This window comes from Haliotis asinina, chromosome 10 (assembly GCF_037392515.1).
Source record: "Haliotis asinina isolate JCU_RB_2024 chromosome 10, JCU_Hal_asi_v2, whole genome shotgun sequence".
In the NCBI taxonomy this organism is placed as follows: domain Eukaryota; kingdom Metazoa; phylum Mollusca; class Gastropoda; order Lepetellida; family Haliotidae; genus Haliotis; species Haliotis asinina.
This window is the reverse complement of record NC_090289.1, coordinates 42,253,555-42,275,962: the sequence shown is the minus strand read 5'-3', so window position 1 is coordinate 42,275,962 and position 22,408 is coordinate 42,253,555. Positions and strand designations below refer to the sequence as shown.

General features: G+C 38.8%; 2 protein-coding genes across 5 annotated transcripts in view; one reads left to right on the top strand and one right to left on the bottom strand.

Moving 5' to 3' along the window:
* LOC137298963 (WD repeat, SAM and U-box domain-containing protein 1-like) overlaps nucleotides 1–6,002 on the top strand; it is a 34,825-nt gene extending 28,823 nt beyond the window's left edge. The window contains exons 8-12 of the mRNA XM_067831391.1: nucleotides 116–222; nucleotides 1,124–1,339; nucleotides 3,253–3,333; nucleotides 3,709–3,780; nucleotides 5,000–6,002. Coding sequence (XP_067687492.1) covers nucleotides 116–222; nucleotides 1,124–1,339; nucleotides 3,253–3,333; nucleotides 3,709–3,780; nucleotides 5,000–5,160 — 637 coding nt within the window. The 3' untranslated portion in view covers nucleotides 5,161–6,002. The remainder of the gene's footprint in view (nucleotides 1–115; nucleotides 223–1,123; nucleotides 1,340–3,252; nucleotides 3,334–3,708; nucleotides 3,781–4,999) is intronic.
* A 10,409-nt stretch (nucleotides 6,003–16,411) lies between these two features.
* LOC137298071 (uncharacterized) lies at nucleotides 16,412–22,196 on the bottom strand. Of its 4 annotated transcripts, none has more exons than XM_067830127.1 (8): nucleotides 21,904–22,196; nucleotides 20,683–20,777; nucleotides 19,555–19,692; nucleotides 19,167–19,217; nucleotides 18,734–18,793; nucleotides 18,239–18,307; nucleotides 17,456–17,505; nucleotides 16,412–17,258 (listed from the first exon to the last, which is right to left on the bottom strand). In XM_067830127.1, the coding sequence occupies exons 2-8, from the start codon at nucleotides 20,774–20,776 to the stop codon at nucleotides 16,500–16,502; spliced, it is 1,221 nt and encodes a 406-aa protein (XP_067686228.1). In that variant the 5' UTR covers nucleotide 20,777; nucleotides 21,904–22,196; the 3' UTR covers nucleotides 16,412–16,499. The 4 variants fall into 4 exon arrangements, with proteins under 4 accessions (XP_067686228.1, XP_067686226.1, XP_067686227.1 ...); XM_067830125.1 differs by having other exon boundaries at nucleotides 17,456–17,508; nucleotides 21,904–22,104; XM_067830126.1 differs by having other exon boundaries at nucleotides 20,683–22,194.
* Nucleotides 22,197–22,408: the final 212 nt, after the last annotated feature.

Here is a 22,408-nt window from a genome sequence, read left to right as displayed (position 1 = left end):
CTGTCTTCAGGTTTTTGTCCATTTATTAACATTACTATTATATACTGTTACTAACTCTGTAAAATATCTGCATCATTATATCAGTGTTGTTGAAGTGGGTATGTTTTTGTTGCAGATATGTGACGAGCTGTGCTTTTTCGTTCGATGGCAAGATGCTCGCGTCAGGGTCCAATGACAAGACTGTGATGGTGTGGAAGCTGACTGACACCTCAAACATCATGGGTCAGTGATTAGCTGTTAATATCATATATACTCAAAAAAAAAAATAAAGCAACAAGTATTTTCAGCATAATATCTATATCAATCTTGGTAGCGATTTTGCTGACAAGTTGCTGAAAAGTTAATATTCAAAGAATACATAACCTTTAGTGACTGTCAAGTTGATAATCTGATAACATTGACAACATCATGACTGTTTCATGAGTACATGCTGTTGATCATTTGTAAGTCTATTATTTCTCAATACCATTTCATTTATTTTGTTAATCATGCATGCATATGCTTCACCTTTCTATTGCACCATTCCATGATTTCTATTCCATAATTAGCAATTTTAATAAATGAAAATGTAATGATTTGTGTTGCTTAACTTCCTGTGAGGAGTACATTTGATGTTATTTATCTTTTTTTCGATGTCAACCAAAAATTTACTCAAATGTAGAAGTTTGCATGCATTTTATTAGAAGAACAAATGATAAGAGAATATCTCCATCTTGACAGAGATCTAAAGAGCATTCGAGAAGAGTTTCTCAGTTTATTTTTTATTACTCATTTTACAATAATGGCGATCTTCGGTAGCTACCCTTTATGGACCTGTGAAAGTCCCGGGGTAGAATTGGCCTTCAGTAACTCATGCTTGCCATAAAAGGCGACTGCTTGTCGTAAGAGGCGACTGACGGGATCGGGTGGTTAGACTCGCTGACTTGGTTGACACATGTCATCTCAATTGCGCAGATTGATGCTCATGTTATTGATCACTGGATTGTCTGGTCCAGACTCGATTATTCACAGACCGCCGCCATATAGCTGGAATATTGCTGAGTGTGGCATAAAACTAAACTCACTCACTCACTCAGCTACCCTTTATGAATAACCACAGTGACAGAACCAACATGTGTTGCAGCTGGTCTTTCTGGATTTGAAGAACCAGTAAAACAGACACAACCGTCTTCAGCATCAAACTTCGTTCCCATAGAGAAGTGGGGCGTGGAGGATGTGTGTGCCTGGATTACCTCCCTTGGATTGCAACAGTACCAGGAAGTGTTCAGGCAGCAGGCAATAGACGGGACAGAGTTACTTGCCCTTAATGCTAAAGATCTGGAAGAGTCTATGGGAATAGGTGAGTTGGTATTCTGTTGGTTGTTTCATGTCTTTAGCAGAAAATAATATGATTAAATTCCAAAACTTTGTTTGTTGTTTTATGCAGTCAACAGTGTTCCCATTGCATAACATTGGCCTTATGTTGTCAAGTCCAGACCAGCTGCTCTAGTGATTGATGAGTATATCAAGCTACATGTTAAAGATACAATGAGCCAACCATATTCTTGATATCACCTCTTACAAGCACAGGTTGCTATAGACATATTGTCTTGCCAGGAACCTTCTTGGGAGATCTAATAGCTGGAAGTAGTTTGCAGTGTAAATTAAACACTGAGAATGCATATGGTTCATCTAAGTTAACACTCATCATGTACCGCACGTGCAGTTGTTTCACTGTTCCAGCTACTGCACTTACCCCCATGTTATACAAACCAATAATATCGATTTGAAACTATGATTGTTTCTTTAACATCTTTGTCCTAAGTTGAATACTAGTTGTGTTCAGAGATTAAGTGTTCAATTGGCAAGGTGAAATTATGATGATTCGCAATCTTAATTTCACTTTATTTGATTTTGCTTTTTTGTTTAAAGAGAAATTGATCAGTATGTTTTCACTGCAAACAGACTGTAAGTGGGTATGATTTTGTTTGGTGATACTCATTCGGCCTAACTCACTCAATCCCTCAGTCAACAACACTCTCACTCCACATTTCTCACTCAACTCCACTCGAACCCCCCCTCTCTCTCTCTCTCTCTCACTCTCACTATCTCTCTCACTCTCACTCCACCTTTCTCACTCAACTCCACTCCAACCCTCTCTCTCTCACTCTCACCTTCTCTCACTCTCTCTCCCTCTCCCTCTCACTCTCTCTCACTCTCACCCTCTCACACTCTCCCTCTCATTCCACCTTTCTCACTGAACTCCACTCCAACCCTCTCTCTCTCACTCTCTCTCACCCTCTCTCTCTCCCTCTCACTCTCTTCCTCTCTTTCACTCTCACTCCACCTTTCTCACTCAACTTCACTCCAACCCTCTCTCTCTCACTCTCACCCTCTCTCTCTCTCACCCTCTCACTCCACCTTTATCACTCAACTCCACTCTCACCCTCTCACTCTCTCACCATCTCTCACTCTCTTGCTCACTCTTAATCTCACTCCACCTTTCTCACTCAACTCCACTCCAACCCCCTCTCTCTCTCACTCTCACCCTCCCTCTCTCTCTCCACCTTTCTCACTCAACTCCACTCCAACCCTCTCTCTCACCTCTCTCTTTCACTCTCACTCTCTCTCTTTCTCTCTCACTCTCACACTCTTTTACTCTCTCTCTCTCACCTCCCTCGCTCACTCCACCTTTCTCACTCAGCTCCTCTCCAACCCTCTCTCTCTCTCACACTCTCTTTCACACTTTCTCCCACCTCCCTCTCACTCTCTCCCTCTCGCCCCCTTTCTCTCACACTCACTCCCTATCTCTCCCTCCCTCTCTCTCACTCTCTTACTCTCCCTGTCTCACTCTCTCTCTCACTCTCACTCCACCTTTCTCACTCAACTCCACTCCAACCCTCTCTCTCACTCACTCTCTCCCTCTCTCTCACTCACTCTCTTACTCTCTCACTCACTCCACCTTTCTCACTCAACTCCACTCCAACCCTCTCTCTCACTCTCACCCTCTCTCACTCTCTCACTCTCCCTCCCCTCTCTCACTTTCACACTCCCACACTCTTTCACTCTCACCTCCCTCTCACTCCACCTTTCTCACTCAACTCCACTCCAACCCTCTCTCTCTCTCTCCCTCTCACACTTTCTCCCACCTCCCTCTCTAACTTTCCCTCTCTCTTTCTCCATTTCTCTCTCACTCTGTCTATTGCTCTCTCTCTCTCTCTCTCTGTGTCTCTCTTTCTGACTATAGTAACGTTATATAACATTATGTTTTAGCTGCTCTTGGTCACAGGAACAAGATTCTGAGAAGTCGAACTCATGTACAAGAGCGTCCTATAGGCCAGACAGTAGAAAATGGTAGGTATAATGTGCATACACTGTGAGGAGATCAGGAAAAAATCTGTAAGTGCAGTGTGTGCATATTCGGTGCAATTAAGGAAGATCAATGAGACTAGATCACTTAAGACGTCGACTACAAAATAGAGTCCCCCCATTTTTGTAATTTACTTTTTCCTTCTTATATGAGATAGTACATTAAATGTGAATATTTCAACATCTATTATTTTCAAATTGATTGAATTAAGTATAATGCATTAAGATATTTTTTTAACAAATTCTTTTTATTCAGTGCAATGGGCCAGCATTGATTAAATTCAGTAATGCATTTACCATTAGGGAATAATAATCTTGAGTGGAGAGCATTTTCAAGAATTTCCCATGACTGTGTTGTAGATGCTGGAGTACCTGATGAATACCTGTGTCCCATCACAAGGGAGATAATGCACGACCCTGTTATTGCCGCAGGTGAGACCTATTGAGAGTGACCATTCTGAATCACAAGACTGTTACAAATGCATAGATGTACTTGTGTACTATGATCTTAATGTCAGGATGTACTTGCACTTTATTCTTTATAGATAAAAGGTATTGATTGATAAGTTCTGAGTCTCTCAGAGGAAGAATTGCACAGTAGTGAAATTTTCCAGCTAAATGGTGGCTCTATTTCTGTGAAATGCTTGTATGTTTTGGGAGATCAATCCTATATCAATCATGTTATTTTTTGTCTGTTGTGATTATGCCACAATATTCCAGCTGTATATTGGCTAGCTGTAAATAATTGAGTCTTGACCAGACAATCCAGTGATCAACATCAATACAATGATCTATGCGATACATTGACATGTGTCAGCCAAGCCAGTGAGCCTGACCACCTGATACCATGCATTGCTGAAGACCAATTCTCACCCGAATATTCCTGGGTTGTCTGATTTTGAATGATTGTATAGATTGTACTTGATGGCCTAGATTTTCAGAGCTCTTTTAGTGGTAAGCCAGTCATAAGTTAATGTTAATGTATGTAACTTATGACCATCTTAGCGCTAAGTGGGCTTTGAAAACCATGTCCATATTACTTCATCCAACTGTTGATGTAGGCCTAGATTTTTGAAGCACTCTTAGGACTAAGAGAGCCTCGAAAATCTAGGACCGTAACTCTAAGATAGCTACACATTACCGTTTATCCAGAGTTACTGGTGTCAAAGTTACCATATATGACCAGGAATTTCTGAAAATGTAATGTGTGTTGGTAATGATAGTGGTATGCTGGATCTTTGATAGGAATTTAGAAGATGGAAGAACACAAAGTCATGAAACTTTTATAGATATTATCAATCAAGTAGTAAAGAAATTACCCCTGAAGTGATATATCAATTTTAGCTTACATCATTCTTCAGTATTTGTATTATGGGTTTCGGACATTAAAAAAACATTCATTGTTATCTTTCTAGTCACAAGAAGAAGTATAAAGCATCTTATTAATTTATGAACAAAAACTTATCTCAAATGCAAGACATCATTTTAGAATTTGCAATGTCTATGTGATACAACACCTCAAGATATAGCCTGAATTAGCACTGTCTGAAACGGACGATGTCCAAAAGACTATGATAAAACAATGTTTTGAACAGATATTAGAGAGTAACATATTTCCTCTTCTAAAATAATTGCAATATTTTATCTTCAGATGGCTACACATACGACAAATCAGCAATCAAATCATGGATTGAGAGTGGCAAGGATCGGAGCCCAATGACCAACTCTCTGCTACCCAGCAATAACCTGACACCAAACAGAACGCTGAAGATGCTGATTCAGCGCTTTGTGAATGGTCACAGCCAAGGCTGACCCCTTGTCATTTCAATATCTTATATTCTGTCCAAAATATATTTGTCAATAATCTGATTTTCTATTTGTTGATCTGATGCTTAATGACGACTATGTTGACATTAATTCATAATATATTTTAAGCACATTTTGCATAGCAGCATAAGTGTTGTGTGTGAATTATGTGTTTACCTGTTTTCATTGTGTTAGAAATGATACAGATTTCATTCTGTTTGGGTTTTAGGTAGTTGTATGTCCACACTTCAGAATATCTTTGCAATGCGTATTCAGAAAATACTGTTTCCATTTAAAATATGTACTGGTCTGCATAAAGATAATGTACTTTTCTGATGTATATGTTTATGATAGGTTCATGTTGTTTGAAGGATGAATGTGGATGTCTTACTGCACATGTAATTATTTACTGATTTGTTAAATGTGCAGTTTGTTTCAGCCATCAGTGGGGTGGTAGGGTAGCCTAGTAGAGTGCTTACTTGTGATGCTGAAGACCCGCGTTCAATTCCCCACATGGGTATAATGTCAAAAGCCCATTCCTGGTGTCCCCCATTGTGACATTTTACTAAACTCAATTCAGCCATTAGACTGTAAATGATTTTTCCAGGGTATTTCATCCCGTCAGTGTTAAATGTTCTTATTGAAGTGAAATTGTATTTTTTCTGTATATTTCCCAGTTCCTGTGAAACTTTATGTATTATTGTGACAAATGATACTATCTTTATGCACTCATTGAAACATTGATCTTTCATGAAATATGTTTGTTAAACATTTGCTTAGAAAGCAGAGTGACTCAATGCTCAACATAAACTAATTTAAAGATTGATGTCAATGGGGTTTTTTTAGTTTGATAAAATTTGATAAAATATCTTGCATGATCAGTGAAAAGCAACATTATTTAAATTTCCATTTTGATTTCGTCCATTCTCTACAGTTTAGGTCAGAACAAATAAAAAACATGAATGGTGTTCACTGCCTGCTAACGCTTCAGAGTAAATCTGTGCTGTGTATCACAGTGGATGATGCACTAAGATTTACTGATGTTTTTCTCTACTCGTAGCTTTGATAGTGTTGAGTAATAGTTTGTCCTGTAACAACCTGTTTCTCCACCCATGAAGACTTATTAGTAGTAGTTATAAAATGCATCCCTATCCAATAAATCTAAGGAGGCATTTCAGATGTGTTTTGTGGAAAATGTTGTCATTGCTGTGTGCAGTTTGTATTGTGTAAATTTCCAAATTGGAATTATAAAAATTATGTCACAATGCCAGTTGTCTTACATTTTCGAAATTATGTTGAAGAAAGTTACATTTTGATAAGAGTCTTCCATATTTTATTTCAAAAACAAAAACTAGATTTGTACCAAAAGGCAAAGATTTGTCTGTTTAATTTCCATTTAATTTTGCCTTAGAGCAATATATTTTTCAGGAGTAATTTATATTGACAATATTCATACATAACAAACTGATGGAATTGTTATGAGCACAGTGCTATTTCATACTGTTATGTCTTCATTCTGTTGAAATTTGTTTACTGTTGGTTCCCTGTCAGGATCTGCTGTGAGTGATGTGATAAGACAAGTTACTTCACAGACTAAGTGTGCGAGATACTTACCTAAATGACTTTCATTGTGTAGGAAAATGAAGAAATGCTCTATTACAGGGCTGTTGTGTTGGGAAGGTATTGCCTGGGAACCTGTGATATATGTTTTCAACTGTTGCTCAAGTCATTTCAGTGTTAAAAAAACCCCTACTTTTTATTCCATTTCTGTTATGAAGGAAATGTTTAATATGGTTGCTGTGAGATATATAGCGGTTTGTTGCAATGCTGTGATTGATTATTCTTTGAAATAGGTGCATTATAGTTATGTTGTCCAATGAAATTACAGTCTCTTAACATGATGAACTCTTTTTCATGGTTGTGGTTTTATTTTTTGTATGTTTATTTCTCATTCTGAATGATAAAACCAAGTAGTTTGGTTTATTGTGTTTGAGGATGTCCTTTTGGATAGATTGGAATTAAATTAAATTGGATTAAACTGTTAATCTTTATCTGCTACTTTATTAATTCATAATTTATCAGCACATTGTGATGCTTAGAGCACATTTTGATCCTGTAAGCACATTCTTGTCAGCACATTGTGATGCTTTTTCGCATAGTACATTTCTCTTGTGAGCGCATATGGATGCTTGTCAGCACCCTTGTATGCTTTATGGCAAGTGCCTATCAGTCTCTTGTGGTCCTCGTGAACACATAATGAACCATGTGAGCACATTGTGCTTCATGTCTGCACATTCTGGTGCTTGTGCTCCCTCCAACACATTGTACAGCATGTGAGCACAGTGTACTTAATTTCAGCACCTTCTGATGCTTGTAAGCACATTGTGCTCCCTCCAACACATTGTGCATCTTGTGAGCACAATGTGCTCCTTGTCAGCACATTCTGATGTATGTTAGCACATTGTGCTCCCTCCAAACATTGTGGTCACATTGATTCTTGTCAGCACATTGTTCTCCTTGAAGCATCTTCTGATTCTTGTTACCACTTTGTGCTCCCAGCAACACATTGTGACCCTAGTGAGCACATTGTGATCAGTCATCAGTTCATTCTGATCATTTGTCAGTACCCATGCCCTGCCCATGGGGTTCAATACAATGGAAAACATCTTTGCTTTATTCCACACTGGACTTTCCTGTCATGTTAAACTGACCTGGACGCAAATTCTCTTCAACCTGGTTTGAACTTGACTAAATCAAAAAAGTAGTGTGAGACAACTTCAGTTAGCTCTTAACTCATCATTTGTTGATATGTTTTTACAAATATACATGAAATGACTTTTGTGAAATTTGTTGAAGATTGTTGTATCGTAACAGTTCAGAGGCTTGATAAGTTTATATTCCCTCGGTGTAAAAAGTATTGTTTTTTTTGTAACTCATTGTAAATACTGCAATTAAAATACATTCCCAGCTTTGCATTCTGCTGTGAAATGCTTTGTTGACTAATAGTGAACTTCAGGAACAGCATGCATACATTCAATTCTGTTGTATTTGAAATGCATGTCACATGAATTCCCAGCTTTGCATTCTGCTGTGATATGCTTTGTTGACTAATAGTGAACTTCAGGAACAGCATACATTCAATTCTGTTGTATTTGAAATGCATGTCATAAAGTTGGAATGAATTTGCTTTGTGTGGACCTGGGATTGTATGAAAATCCAAGAAGCCATAATAGTTCATCAGGAATGACTATGTTTGTCATAAGACGCGACTGACAGGATCGGTTGGTCAGGTTCGCTGACTTGGTTGACACGTCATTGGTTCCCATTTGTGCAGATCGATGCTGCTGCTGTTGTGCCATATAGCTGAAATATTGTTAAGTGGGGTGTAAAACTAAACTCACTCACCCATCAGGAACCCGACGCACGCTGTAACAGACATCCTGAAGACCATCTCCTTGGTGTAGTGAATGCAGCGTCTGCTCAAAGGACAGAAGGTCAGAGTTTTGATCCATGGCTGTGTCATACTGAAATATTGTATTGCTTGTTACCCTGGCTGATGCTTGGCATTAAGGGGACAACCCAATAACAGGTTGTCTTGGGTGACAACATGCTGTGTCTGAGTGGGATAAACTCTTGAAGATCTGGGTTAGAAATCTCCTTCAGTAACCCATGTTTGTTGCAAGAGGTGACCAACAGGATCAGATGGTCAGACTCACTGACTCGGTTGACACATGTCATCACATCCCAGTTGCTAAAACACCTCTCAAAGAATTTATAATACTTGACAGGGAACTGTTCCAAGATGTAGACGTTCACTGTCAGCTTGATTGTAATATCATTGTTGTATCCCCATGGAATCCAGTGATCATATGATGGTATGTAACAAAGGACTAAGTACAGTATGGTTCAAAATTATTGAGAATAGCTAAAGCATTTCATATTATTAAACGAGAACAAATCAGATAAAATTGAATGTATTGTGAAAGTGAAATGACCTTTTCATGTTGTGTAGGTAACAATTTAATATTTTATCAAGTCTCCTTGAGCTTCACGGCACAGTCTAAGACGGGTAGGCATACTTCCTATCAGAGAGGTTAGTGTCTCGTGAGTTATGCTGTCCCAGTATCGGACCACTTCTCTCTTCATGTCTTCAATTTCTGTCAACCCCTTTTGATTCACACATTCCTTCATCATCCCCCAAATGTTCTCAATGGGATTTAAGTCAGGACTATATGCAGGAAATGGTAATGCAGTCACATTTTTCTCCTGAAACCACTGCTTGGCATGTTTTGCGGTGTGTTTAGGATCATTATCTTGCTGCAAAATCCAGTCATTTCCATAAAACACATGTGCACTTGGAAGGAGAAAATTATCTAATATGTGAGTGTAGCGTTGACTTGTCGGATTTCCCTCAAACACACAGAGCGGGGTCGTTCCTAATAAGGATATCCATCCCCATACATGAAACTTTGGGCTGTATTTAGGTCGTCGATACAACGGTGCAGACGCAGACTTTGTCCATATTTTCACATTATTGGGATATACCCATATTGAGCTTTCATCAGTGAAAATCACATTTTCCCAGTCAAAGTTTTCATGTGCCAAACACCACTCAACATGCCTGTCTTTATGTTCTTGTTTCATGAGAGGAGAACGAATTCCAGTCTTTTTCTCCCATCCAAGATCAATCAAATTTCTTCTAACTGTAGATTTTGATACAACTGTTGATCCCCTTTCTATCATTTCATACCTGATGTTGGAGATGCTTGCCCTTTGCTTTTTAGACGCTAAAATTCCCAGCCGGACGCGATCTGAGAAGTCCAATTTTCTGGGTCTCCCTGCTCCTTTCTGGTGCCCAAAATCCTTTCCCTCTTTAAAATTCTTCCTAATCCTATACACTGTAGAAAGAGGAGTTCCTGTTCTCTCTGCCAATGTATTTACATCATCAATTCCTTGATTACACAACTCAAAAATCAACCTTCTTTTATCTTCAGCAGACATTGTTGACAGTGCTGAGGAAAATAACGTCTGCTACAAATTCAGGGGAGGTAACTCTAATTGTACTATACTCAGTAGGCCAAGATGAGTTACCTCCCTTATACCATTACTTAGTTTTAAGTATCCGTGAATCGGTTGAGGTGTTAGGATAGCTCAAAGTAAGAAGAAAAATTCTCAATAATTATGAACCAGACTATATATATGACATGAGGAGAAATATATAATCATTTTGCAATAATTAATGCATTTTGTAGGATCAGTGTTTGTTAAAGTATTGATGTTTATTTGTACTGGCCTTACTATAATATGTCCACAGTGAAGTATCCTCATAGTTGAGGATATCTTGTTTTAGTTGTTATGTTTCCCATCCAAGAAAGTACCAGTAAATCATTGTGTTACCTGAAGTGACCAGTGTTGCCAAAAATGCCTTATTTTCAATGATTCATTTATATTTTGACATATTTGTTCTGTCTGGCATGAGAACTTTACATATACCTTGTTGTTAACACTGGGTACAGTGAGTGAAGCACATTTCTGGTGTTCCATGCCGTGATGTTGATGAAATATTGCTAAAACTCTGTAAAACTAAACACAGCGTTATTTCTTTCCAACTTTGATGTAACTTTGTCTTTGTATGTGTGCGTTTTGATGGTGTCAAATATCTGACTTCAAGTTTCTATTGTTCCCAGTGTGTACTTTGTTTCCATGTTTGTGCTGTGATATATGGAAGCTGCGATGTTACATTTTCTCTGATACCTTGTTCATCCATCCCATCATCTGTGTGGTGGTTCGAGTTTAGAGTTGTTTTTCGTTAACTTACACGTTTTAACTTACAGGTTTTCTGAATGTGTTACATGTTTGATGATATGTCCCGTGTCGGCGTTAACATGGAAACCTGTGGGGTTTTTTTCATTCTAAAAAATAATAAGATTATGTAAAAACTGCTTTGCACGTGTATGTAAAAGCTGCTTTGCAAGCGTGTTGTGGATGCTTAGATTCTGATCTGTTTAATTTTTTAAAATCTCTTAAAAAAGCAACATATAAAACTAACAAAAAGTTGTTAAATGATTGAAGGTTGTTATGAAAATTTCATGCACAAAAGATTTGGACTACATGTTTATCTTTTATTTTTCTGCACACATTTGCACAAAACCCTCTGTGAACACTGCATGGCAAAATACCCCAAAGAGGAGATACTGTCAATAATATAAATGACTTGATTTTCATAATGTGGTTGGAGTACAGAGTGCGCGCACCCTTGCACCCCTACATACACAGTCCAACGCACTTACGCACATGCAAAACTCATGATTATTTACTGACCGCAACCATATAGCTTGAAAATTGCTCCATGTGATATTAAACAACAAACAAACCATTTATACAGTCCACTGAGTCAGTGAACTCTGAGATTCATCCTTTTAAAGCTTGTTAACTGTACCTTTGGAATCATACTGTCAGTCACTGGATTGTCTAGTCCAAAGTTGGTTATTTACAGAGTTCTGTCACAAAGCTGCATCATATCTCTGTTAAACAAAATCACTCCCCCACACAAGCAGATGTGCAGACACACATTACCATCCAAATGTGGAACATGTTGTTCAGGGCCCCGTTTCACAAAGCTCTCGTAAGCCTAAGATCACGTAAGTTTTCTCGTAGCCATTGTGCCTCCTATGTTGTAACACAGGAGCTACGGATACTACGAGAAAAGTTACGAGATCTTAGGCTTACGAGAGCTTTGTGAAACGGGCCCCAGGGCATATTTTCCATTTATTAGTCAGTAACATATGTGATCATATGATCATATGTACAGATGATCATATTGTTTATACATCTTGCACATTTATTGGGGGCGATGGTGTAGCCTAGTGGTAAAAGCGTTCGCTCGTCATGCTGGGTTTGATTCCCGACATGGGTACAATATGTGAAGCCCATTTCTGGTGCCCCCTACCATGACATTGCTGGAAGTAGAACATTGCTCAAAGCAGCATAAAATCAAACTCACATTAATTGAAGATTAGGTTCAGAGACATTTTATAATTAAAGTACTGATTATCTGACCTATTTTTCACTCCAAATGTCTAAAACAGTATTGCAGCATGCCAAGTTAAAGGTTATATGGACTGATGTAAAGGATAGTAATGTGAACATGTTGAAACTGTTGGATATTTTTTACGTGATAATGTCTTTCATATAAACAGGCAGTGGCCTGTTTAACCATTACTGCAGAAAAGAGATAAACAGTGTATACTTCAGATCAAAGCATAACTGAAAAAAATCCAAACCAGAATATTGTCATTTTATATTGGCTGATATTGTGCTTGTGTCCTCTTGTCACTTTTTAGATAAGTGCATTTTTAATAAACATCTCTGATAATTGATGCATTGTTTCCTTATTGACTGCAACAGATTCCTTTCCCAAAAGAATGATATTTGTATAGTATAAAACAAACTGAAGTAGTTTCAATCTCTCTTAATACCAGACAAGATACTTGAAACCCAGATCAAGTCAATAGTTAAAATTTAACTATGATAGTCGTACATACTATTGATGCATTTATACATTGTTTGTTTCTAGCATCAGCAAGTCCTCTAACACGGTTAGATGCATGGTTACACCCTTAGACTTAACTAGTTAAGGCATCAAGTGGTGACTGGGTTAGTGACTTGGTTGATGCTTGCCATGAATCTCAATTGTGTACAAATCCCTTTGGTATGTCTTAGTTTAGGGTTTGATTCCTTATACCCAATATCTGTGATGTTTTGGGGTATATAATTGGTCTTTAGTAACCCATGCTTGTCTAACAGGATCTGGTGGTCAAACTGGCTGACTTGACAGACACATGTCATCATATCCCAATTGCGTAGCCTGATGCTCATGCTGTTGATCACTGGATTATCTGGTTCATGCTTGATTGTTTAGAGTGCCATATTACTGGAATACTGGAGTGCAGTGTAAAACTAAACTCACTCACTAACTGTGTCGGTGACATGGTGTCTCAGTAGTCATACACAGTAACTGAAACAACAAAGAGACACATTTGATACCTCTGATTTCGTTTCTTGGTTTCTCTCAGAGACCATATAATAGACTATTATATGGTCTCTGGTTTCTCTGCACTATCACTACTGCAGTGGGGTAGTCTAAAGGTTGAAGCGTCCGCTTGTGACGATGAAGACCCGGGTTTGATTCCCCACATGGGTACTATATGGGAAGCCCATTTGTGGTGTACCTCGTCCTGATATTGCTGGAATAGTGCTAAAGATGATGTAAAACCATGTTCACTCAACCATTACATGGAGTATCGCCGTGCGGGTCACAGGCCATCGTGTCATTGCGAGGATTCAATATTTCTTTTTGATGAATATAAAAAAATTGTGATGACCCCTTGACTTGAAACGCTTCACAGTACAATATGTTAAGATATATTGTACTGTGAAGCGTTTCATGTCGGGGGTCATCTCAAAATTGCAATATTTTTTAAAATATGTTTAATTCTCGCAGTGACACCAGGGCCTGTGACACCGGTTAGGTTAGCACAAACTTCTGATAAATGCGCCACATCGGACACTATGGAATGCCCACCTGCTGGTAAACACATATAAGATGATCCACGACCTGACAAATGACCCCAATTTGCATACTTGGGAACGCCCCACAGAACGATCCACTTGAAACAAGAGGGAGACAGGTTGTCTGATAAATATCGAGAAGTTCATTTTCCCGGTGCGTTTCACGCATGAATTGTTATAGCACACTCGGATTTGGGAACAGGTACAATCCCAACGAATTGAATCAACACAATATACTGAGTAATTATGTTTAGGACCACCGATCCATTTCACGAAGCAAATGACATTTTCCTGGGTTTTTTTAAACAAAATTGTTGAATATCTAAAATGCTTGTCAATGCCCCAATCATCTATTTGTCTTCGTCTTAACTAAAGGTTAGCGTGGAATATCAGTATCTTATGCCTGAAATTGCAGTCTTATCATTCGAAGGAATGTGCGGTGTTGATTTCATGTCACGGTTAGCATGTATTGCACGTGCATAATCGTCAAGCTACCTGTAGCAGCCAAGTGTACTCGCCCAATTCGTTGTACCGCCTCTCTTGTCACAAATGCGTCTAATATGTGTCTAGCAGTAGCTTATACTTCGATACATCCGTACCTGAAACACACCAAGCTTCGAAACAGCAATGTTGATCTGTATGAAGTTAGTATGGGCGCTATTCTATACGCAGATGTCAACCTGCCGTAATATTCTATAGCGCACAATTACAATCGAATAACTGGAATGGAACTACTCGTTTTTTAGTTCTCCGTATACTATTTCCTTATGAAAAGCACGCAGGCAGGCAGAAAATCTAATTCAACAGGTTGTATATATTGTAATCACATTGCGGAACAGATACACAATGGTAGCACTGGGAGAGTTTAAAATCGTCAATACCACTGCTGGTGTAGGGCATACATATTTGCGATGCTAATCAACTGTTTCGTCAAAAGTAAAATTGTGATCAAATGAAACACATTATGGACTTACTGCTTACCTGTACAAAATGGTGAGATCACTAACCATAAGTGCACTGATGCTTTGAAGGTGTATCATTATAACCTTTGAATTATATGTTTGTAACGTGTAACTTGTCTGTATCCGTTACTATCAAACCAGACTCGTGAAGATCCGGGTTAGATTTGATCTTCAGTAACTCATGCCTGTCGTTAGAGGCGGCTAACGGGATCGGGTGGCCAGGCTTGACATGGTTGATCCATGTCGTTGTAACCCAGTTACGTAGATAGATGTTCAATGTTGATCACTGGATTGTCTGGTTCACATTCGAGTGTTTACAGACTACCGCCATAATTTATAACAGATTTACTAAGGAACAATATCTATGCGAAAGGACAAAAATGTTTTGAATCCCCTAATCCTTATGCTGAATGCATTTTTGTTTCGTTTGTCAGACAGCAGTATGAAGCATGACTACACATGACCGTGACGTCATCTGTCATGTGAGTATGTCAAAAGTTTTCCGATGTGTAATTTCCAGGTAAACGTATTCCTCGAGAAAAAGGATTACATGAATTACACTCCTTCATCTGGCTTGTACTTATCACTGCCGCAGTCACAAATATTTCTGATTGAGACGTAAATAGAAACAAAGAGAGCATTTCAGCTGCTATAATTACTGCGTATGCAGACTAAACAAAGAAAAATACTATTTTTATAAATACACAGAGTTCCATTTATATTAATAATGTTCTATACAAAGTCATGGCGCTGCTCACATGATGTGATTTTGGTCATGCTTCAGGAAAATTAATACAATATGTCATGTGAATATGCAAGTATGACGTCTATGGATATAGAATGTTCTGTAAACGTAACGTGACACGGATACAGTGTCCAAAGCTAAGTTCATTATGTTTAGTCTAAATACCTTATAATTATGACCTACTTATATAGTTTGATATATCTAGAACCCAATATATAAATTCCAAATATTAATAGTAACACGTGGCATAAGGTATCCTACTGTTATGTTTTACAGAACATGTGACTTGTGTGGATCATGAGATGTGATTAAACACAGCGTTTGAAATTCAGCCTATGTGTTTCTACTTTGGTTGTTGTGAAGACTGTATATTTAATGCATAGTAAAATATCAAGTTATGTTGTTTATTGTGTCTTCATCATTTTAGTTTCCCCACTGTCAGTATCCTCTAAGACACATTATATCAATTCTACAAACATGACCCCCTACATGTATTTATATAACTAAAACCAAAGTGTTTTGAACATTCAACAAACTAATGCTTTGTGTTTTGAAATCAATCCAGTTTTGAAAGCCATAAAAATAATCTCTTAGTTGTTTTCCAGGCTTTCTGTCACAAATAGAATACCTCCCTACACTCCACAAATGTTAGTTTGTTGTTTAACGCCACACTCAAGAATATTCCAGCTATATGGCGGCGATCTGTGAATAATCCAGTCTGGACCAGACAACCCAGTGATCAGTAGCTTGAGCATCAATCTGCAAAATTTGGATACGACGACATTTGTCAACTAAGTCAGCAAACCTAACCACCTGATCCCACAAGACCAATTCCAAACACATTTATTAGAATCAAACAATATTATATGGAATCAAGTAGGTCAGCTATCAACAAGAAGGCCAGTTTTTTTTTTTTGTTTATTTCTCTTTGTCATGGCTTTATATATACAAAAGCAACTATACAAAACAAAATATATAGTATGTGTAGGATTGAATGAATGTTTGATCTAACAGCTGCGGCATTTATTGCCCTGATAATATATGAAGCAAACGCTGAACAAGCTTCCTCAGTTTGGTTCGTTAAGGAAGAAGTCATCTAGGAATGTAACAATGTCTTCCATCTTGCTGGGGTCCCTTTGTGCTATGTTCACAATATAAGATATACTTTGCGCTGTTCTCCAACGAACATGATCGGAAAGGTTCCGGATCCTTTGAAGGACTTTGACATGGTTGAGAAAGCTTTGGTGATTTGCGGTGGGATGAACAACGTTTTTGGTTTCAATCAGTTTGATTCTCAAAAACTTGACAATACGCATCACTGGAGCAACGTCTCCCTTTTCTGCCACAGCCAACAGGGACAGAAATATTTCTTCTGCGAAGGCGCGCCAAGGGTCCTGTATAGTGCTCACTGCAGCAAGCAAACTTTCAAGATGGAAGTTGTCATTAGGCTCAGTGTGAACCTGTAGGCTTTTAATATAGCCTAGATGGTCAGATTCTGTGTCTTCTTGAAGTGATGTGATTGGTATTTGGTTTTCAAAGATCTGAGGTGGATTTGACACCAATTGTCCGTCATTGGAGCCATTCACATCCTCTTGGTGTATGAGAGCTCTTTTTGGATTGGTCGGATGCAAATCTTTACCGTCGGTGATGTCTTGTGGGAAGACTTTAACGTTCCCTTGCAGAGTGATGTCAGACGGAGACACAAGGATAAAGTCATCGACTTCCTCGCAGCTGTATCTGTCTTCATCAGTGTCGGGTTCAGATGTGCCAGGGGTTGAAGAAAAGCTGTTTGTAACCCACTTCAACAATCCAGCGTAAGGAGAAGCCTGCCAACATAAGAATATGTAATTTTAGGCAGTTTGTTATGTACGGATATCGTAGTGGTGATATCGGGAACTAGAAAAGTCTAATGACGACGATGGTATATAGCGTTCAATGTGTTTTCGTTTTGTGCTGGGTCTCATTGAAAAAAGAAACAAGGAATTGTAGGTATATATTTTTGCATTTATGAAAGAATACTTACCACACCAATAGTAGGTCGGTATGAAGATGATGAACAGTCTTCCTGAATACCTGCTGATAGAAAGGTAAACGTCATTAATGTCCCTTCTTGATGTGGTCATTAGCTACATAGACTGTAACGTGGGTTTATCTATGTCAACAACAGCCCTCCTCTGTTGTCAGTAAACAGAACCAGTTAGTCACCAGTCTCCTGTACATGTAACACGTGATGGATATATACTCTTCAAAAAAAGTAGGGGATCTCCAATTTTTTTATTTACGATTAAATATATTCAGGAGATCTTTCGAAGTCAATCAATATTATTGAATGTTTTGAGGGTGCGTGACCATTTGCACTTCCTTACAATCATAGTTATTTGGAATGTAGTCGCTTTTGAAAGATGATTGGTGTATGGCATGTAATTTGCATGTATACGATTTTCATCTTAAAAATAATGACTAGAAACAGACACTAACAAACGTGTGATGCAAGACGAGTGTCAAAATTAAGTTCTAAGTGATTTCTCGACCCTCTTGAAAAAACGTCAAAATCAAGATTGGCACCTCATGTACGTGTTTAAGATTACTGCGTGGTGCACATGCATACCAAGCGTTGTGTTTAGGGTTGATAATAGAGGGAAATGGTGGTGCGGTCATGAGATGTTTGTCCTTGAAACGTTTGTTAACGTTTACACTTCCTATTCAAATTTAAACTTCAGGTTCCCATACTTTCTAAAGAGTATATTTACAAAGTACAACACATATGGTATATGCAGTAGCATTGCGGATTGTGTGAAACACTTACATGATATAGTTCCTTTGGGAATGGACGATTTGGATCTATCACAGGGCGTTCCCACACGTCGACTTGTCACTGGAAGAGGATTTCGTCATGCTTGTTTCAGAAGCTCATCATACCACATGTTTTGTTTGCTTGATACTTAACGCCGCACTCAGTAATATTCCAACTCTATGACGGCGGTTTGTAAATAACATACAATACGTTGGTCATACAATGCGTTGATCAACAACATGAGCACTGTTCGATTCAAATGCGATATGATCACATGTGTCAACAAGTCACCAAGTCTGGCCCCCCATTTAGTCGCCTCTTTTGAACATGCACTGGCTGCTGAAGAATATGATATATGAATATCAACACTTGTCGACGGTGGAATTCAAATTACATTTACAAACTGATGCTTTTTAATCCACCTCTTGTGAGTCAGTACACAGTATCCGTCGGCACAGAACTGGTATACTGACAATGATAAACCTTAAAACAACATCAGTTACTTACAGCTAATTTCAGTGGCGCCGGACGAAGCCTTTAGACCAGAATGATTTCTTTTTTCTGTATCTGAAACCCAAACATGTTCATGTCTCAAGTTGTTGTTTATAACCTAGTCTCACTTTGATTCTACGATATATATCAATCAGTATTCCGGGTGAGTGATTCAGGTGATAAACATACTGTGTCGGAAAGTCAGAGGTATACAACGTGATTACATACCACCGAATAACTTTAATTAACCAATCACAACCCAGTATTTGATGAAGTCATAGTAGAATTGGGGCTAATGTGTTAAAGAGTTTAATTCCTTTCCTCTGAACGTTCGAGTAATGCAATTCACATTTAGGTAAGGCACCAGGGAAACAGGAACACCTGACACACGGTCTGCGAAATGTATTTCATGGGTAAACCAAATCGAGGGATTAATAATGGTCCTTACCATTGTCGTATTTTCTGGTTTCCTTGTCGCTTGAACAGCTGATGTTAAAATCTGTGCAAGAAAATAAAAGGAAGTATTACTGTGGTTGAAACATCCATCATACGAAGGTATAGACCTACGGGATTTACAACAGGGTTTGCAAAACACGTGCATACGAACACAGGGAACCAGAGTCGCATTCCTGATGTCGGTACGAAGGTGACCATTGATTATGGTGTTTAATATTTTGAACAATGAATTACATTTCATGATTGTATATTTGAAAGAATTATATATATTATAAAGATTAAGACCAAATTTCCTCAGGTACTAGTCCCCTGTGGGATTTCCAACGAACAAATATCCGGATGACTCTTGTAGACAGACGGGAAGAAATGAAGCTTCTTACTGCAGTTTGTGACATGAGTCGAGCTGATGTCCCCGTGCACGATGCCGGCGACGTTGCAGTGAGACAAGTTGCTGTTGGATGCCCCTGTGGCTGACAAGAGTTCAGGATTACTACCTGGCTTCACAGTGTGACTGTCAGCTGGAAGACAGTATGTGTTAAAGTGAACAGTGGTGACAAAGCAGGGACAAGGACAAGAATATGAAATATAGGATTAAGTTTGAAAACTCAAGATCATTAAATTTTGTAATACAGGATGCTTGTTATAATGAAAGTTGATGTGTTGTGACAATGTACCATAGCTAAGTATATCAAGAAGGTTATGTGCTATTGTGTTATCACATCTCAAGTGAGTGAGTGAGTTGAGTTTTACGCCGCATTCAGCAGCTATATGGCGGCGGTCTGTAAATATTCAAGTCTGGACCAGACATTCCAGTGATCAACAGCACGAGCATCGATCTGCGCAATTGGGAACCGATGACGTGTCAACCAAGTTAGCAAGCCTGACCACACGATTCCGTTAGTCGCCTCTTACGACAAGCTGAGTCGCCTTTCATGACAAGCATGGGTTGCTGAAGGCCTATTCTACCCCGGACCTTCACGGGTCTGTCACATCTCAAGAGACAGGGCCCTTTGACATGCGTCAATGCTATTTTGATCGGGACTAGGTCATCTATAATATACTACTTCTGAGACAAAACTGTGCATATGACGTCACCATTGCAATGTGTTATCACTGTATGGACGTGTTGCACAACAAATTCAGTTTGTTTTTAGGTACTGACATATCTGGTTTCACACGCCCCCTCTATTGTATACCAATAGATATTACTTATCTTTTATCTTCGTCCATGGTTAGGTTTCTGGGTTATCAAAGTAGCCATTATCGACATTATCAGCACCTCGGATGAAGATCCGGGTCATAATTGGTCAGACTCTCATGCTTGTATAAGGCAACCAACGAGTGGTCAGATTCGCTGACTTGGTTGACACCTGTCATCGTTTCCCAATTACGTAGATCGATGCTCGTGATGTTGACCACTGGATTGTCTGGTCTCGATTATTTCGAATGCGGGTGTCGGGTGCTGAGGTATGAATAATTGTTATAACAGACAATTGTGAACACATTACCTTTGTAGTTGGAACTTCGGTTACAAGAGTTGAAAACCCCAGTATTTATCTCTTCGGGGGCACCTATGATTGAGGGTTGATTTCTACTATTCATTCTGAAAAGAATATTATACAGCCAATTAACATATGACGATCCACATTAAAATAGTTCAAACACTTCATAAGAGTACGTTACATGTCACAAAAGTCGAGTTACATGAACTACGGCTTTGATGAAGTCAAGTGACTACTATTGCTGTGACAGTAAGTTATATACGTATTTCAACTAAAATATACAACATGTAATTCAGTCTTCATTCTTAACTTCAATTCCTTTCTGCGGCCACTATTTAACTAATGACATTTATCAACTTACGTGAGGCTCCACGATGCTTAATCCCATAGGCCCGCCATGTTAAAGTAGTTCACGGCATTGTGCACATGTTGCCATTCGATAAACAAGCAACAGAAACTTGACAGAAGTCATGTTATTGTAGGTAAGTAGAGTCCTTGGATCTTACAGAAATCAAATGCAAGAAACGTAATTATTCTACACTGAAATAACACGCAAGTCTATGACGATGTACTGACTAAATGAGTGAGTATGGTTTTACGCCGTGTTATAATTCAACAAACAAATGGGTTCAGTTTGTTTCTTGTACTCGACATCTCATCATCATTACATACACCACAGTGTTTATTAATTCTCATGTTCTTCCACATTTCATCATCATCATCATCATCATCATCATCGCCGTCGTCATCGCGGTAGTCGCGGCAGTCGGTTCAAGCTAAAACATGATGTTTTATACTTTACAGTACATAATACCTACTGACAAATGTTCCCCCCAATTACCTAATCATGGTAAACAATGTATCCTCGGATAATGTTTTGTAGATGAAATACACTTACTCTAGTAGCCAGAAACGAACATTACCAGGTCGGGGAGAACCGCAAATCAAGCTATAATAGGTAGATCGAGCTATAGTAGGTCAAACGAGCTGTAGGGTGATAGGTCGAACGAGCTATAATCGCACATACATGGAAGTGGCCCTTTAAGAACAACTTTCCGCACTGCGGCCATGGCAGTGCACCACACAACTGGAATCGACTGACACACATGTGAATGCAAATGCAGCCCAAACCCGAGCGTTTTTGATACATGAGCTACTAAACGACCGAGCCCTATCGACATTTTCACTTTACAGACAAAATAACACATCTGAAAATTGAAAATATACCTTGAAACGTGGAGACCGACCACACGAGAGGCTGTACGTGCTGATGGTCGTCGCTATTTCACTCTCGTTCAGAGAATGCTGATTGCATGACTTCCGGTGTGGATAGAGTACTCGTTGCCAGAGTATTTGCGTGATTTGTATGAACTCGACAAGAAAAAACAAAAAACTATGGAAGCCCAGGAGGGGGCCACAACGCCCTCTCGCGCGAATACTGACAGTTGCGTCGTTTGCAATAAAAATTCCCTTACTGTATATAGGAGCTATTGCGTTGTTATTTGTTAGTTGTCCTGTGTGTGTTTTGGAATATGTTTGTAGATTTTGTTGTTTGTGGTGCAAGTGAATTCATTGCAACTCTGTATCAAGGCCTGTTATTGGCCACAGAAACATAGGCCGATGCAACCGTACCCAGGATTGGTTGTCTGTGGTTTGAAGAAGTTATAAATGCATGGCATTGCCCAAACACGTGGTCACTTCGTATTGTCAACGTCTTACATTAGCGTCATCC

Coding starts and splice junctions, on each gene's coding strand:
- LOC137298071 (XM_067830125.1), bottom strand. CDS start 20,776: ATGAATAGTAGAAATCAACCCTCAATCATAGGTGCCCCCGAAGAGATA. Junction 19,693..20,682: donor CCGAAGTTCCAACTACAAAG/GTAATGTGTTCA, acceptor ACTGTCTTCCAG/CTGACAGTCACACTGTGAAG. Junction 19,218..19,554: donor GACTCATGTCACAAACTGCA/GTAAGAAGCTTC, acceptor TTTCTTGCACAG/ATTTTAACATCAGCTGTTCA.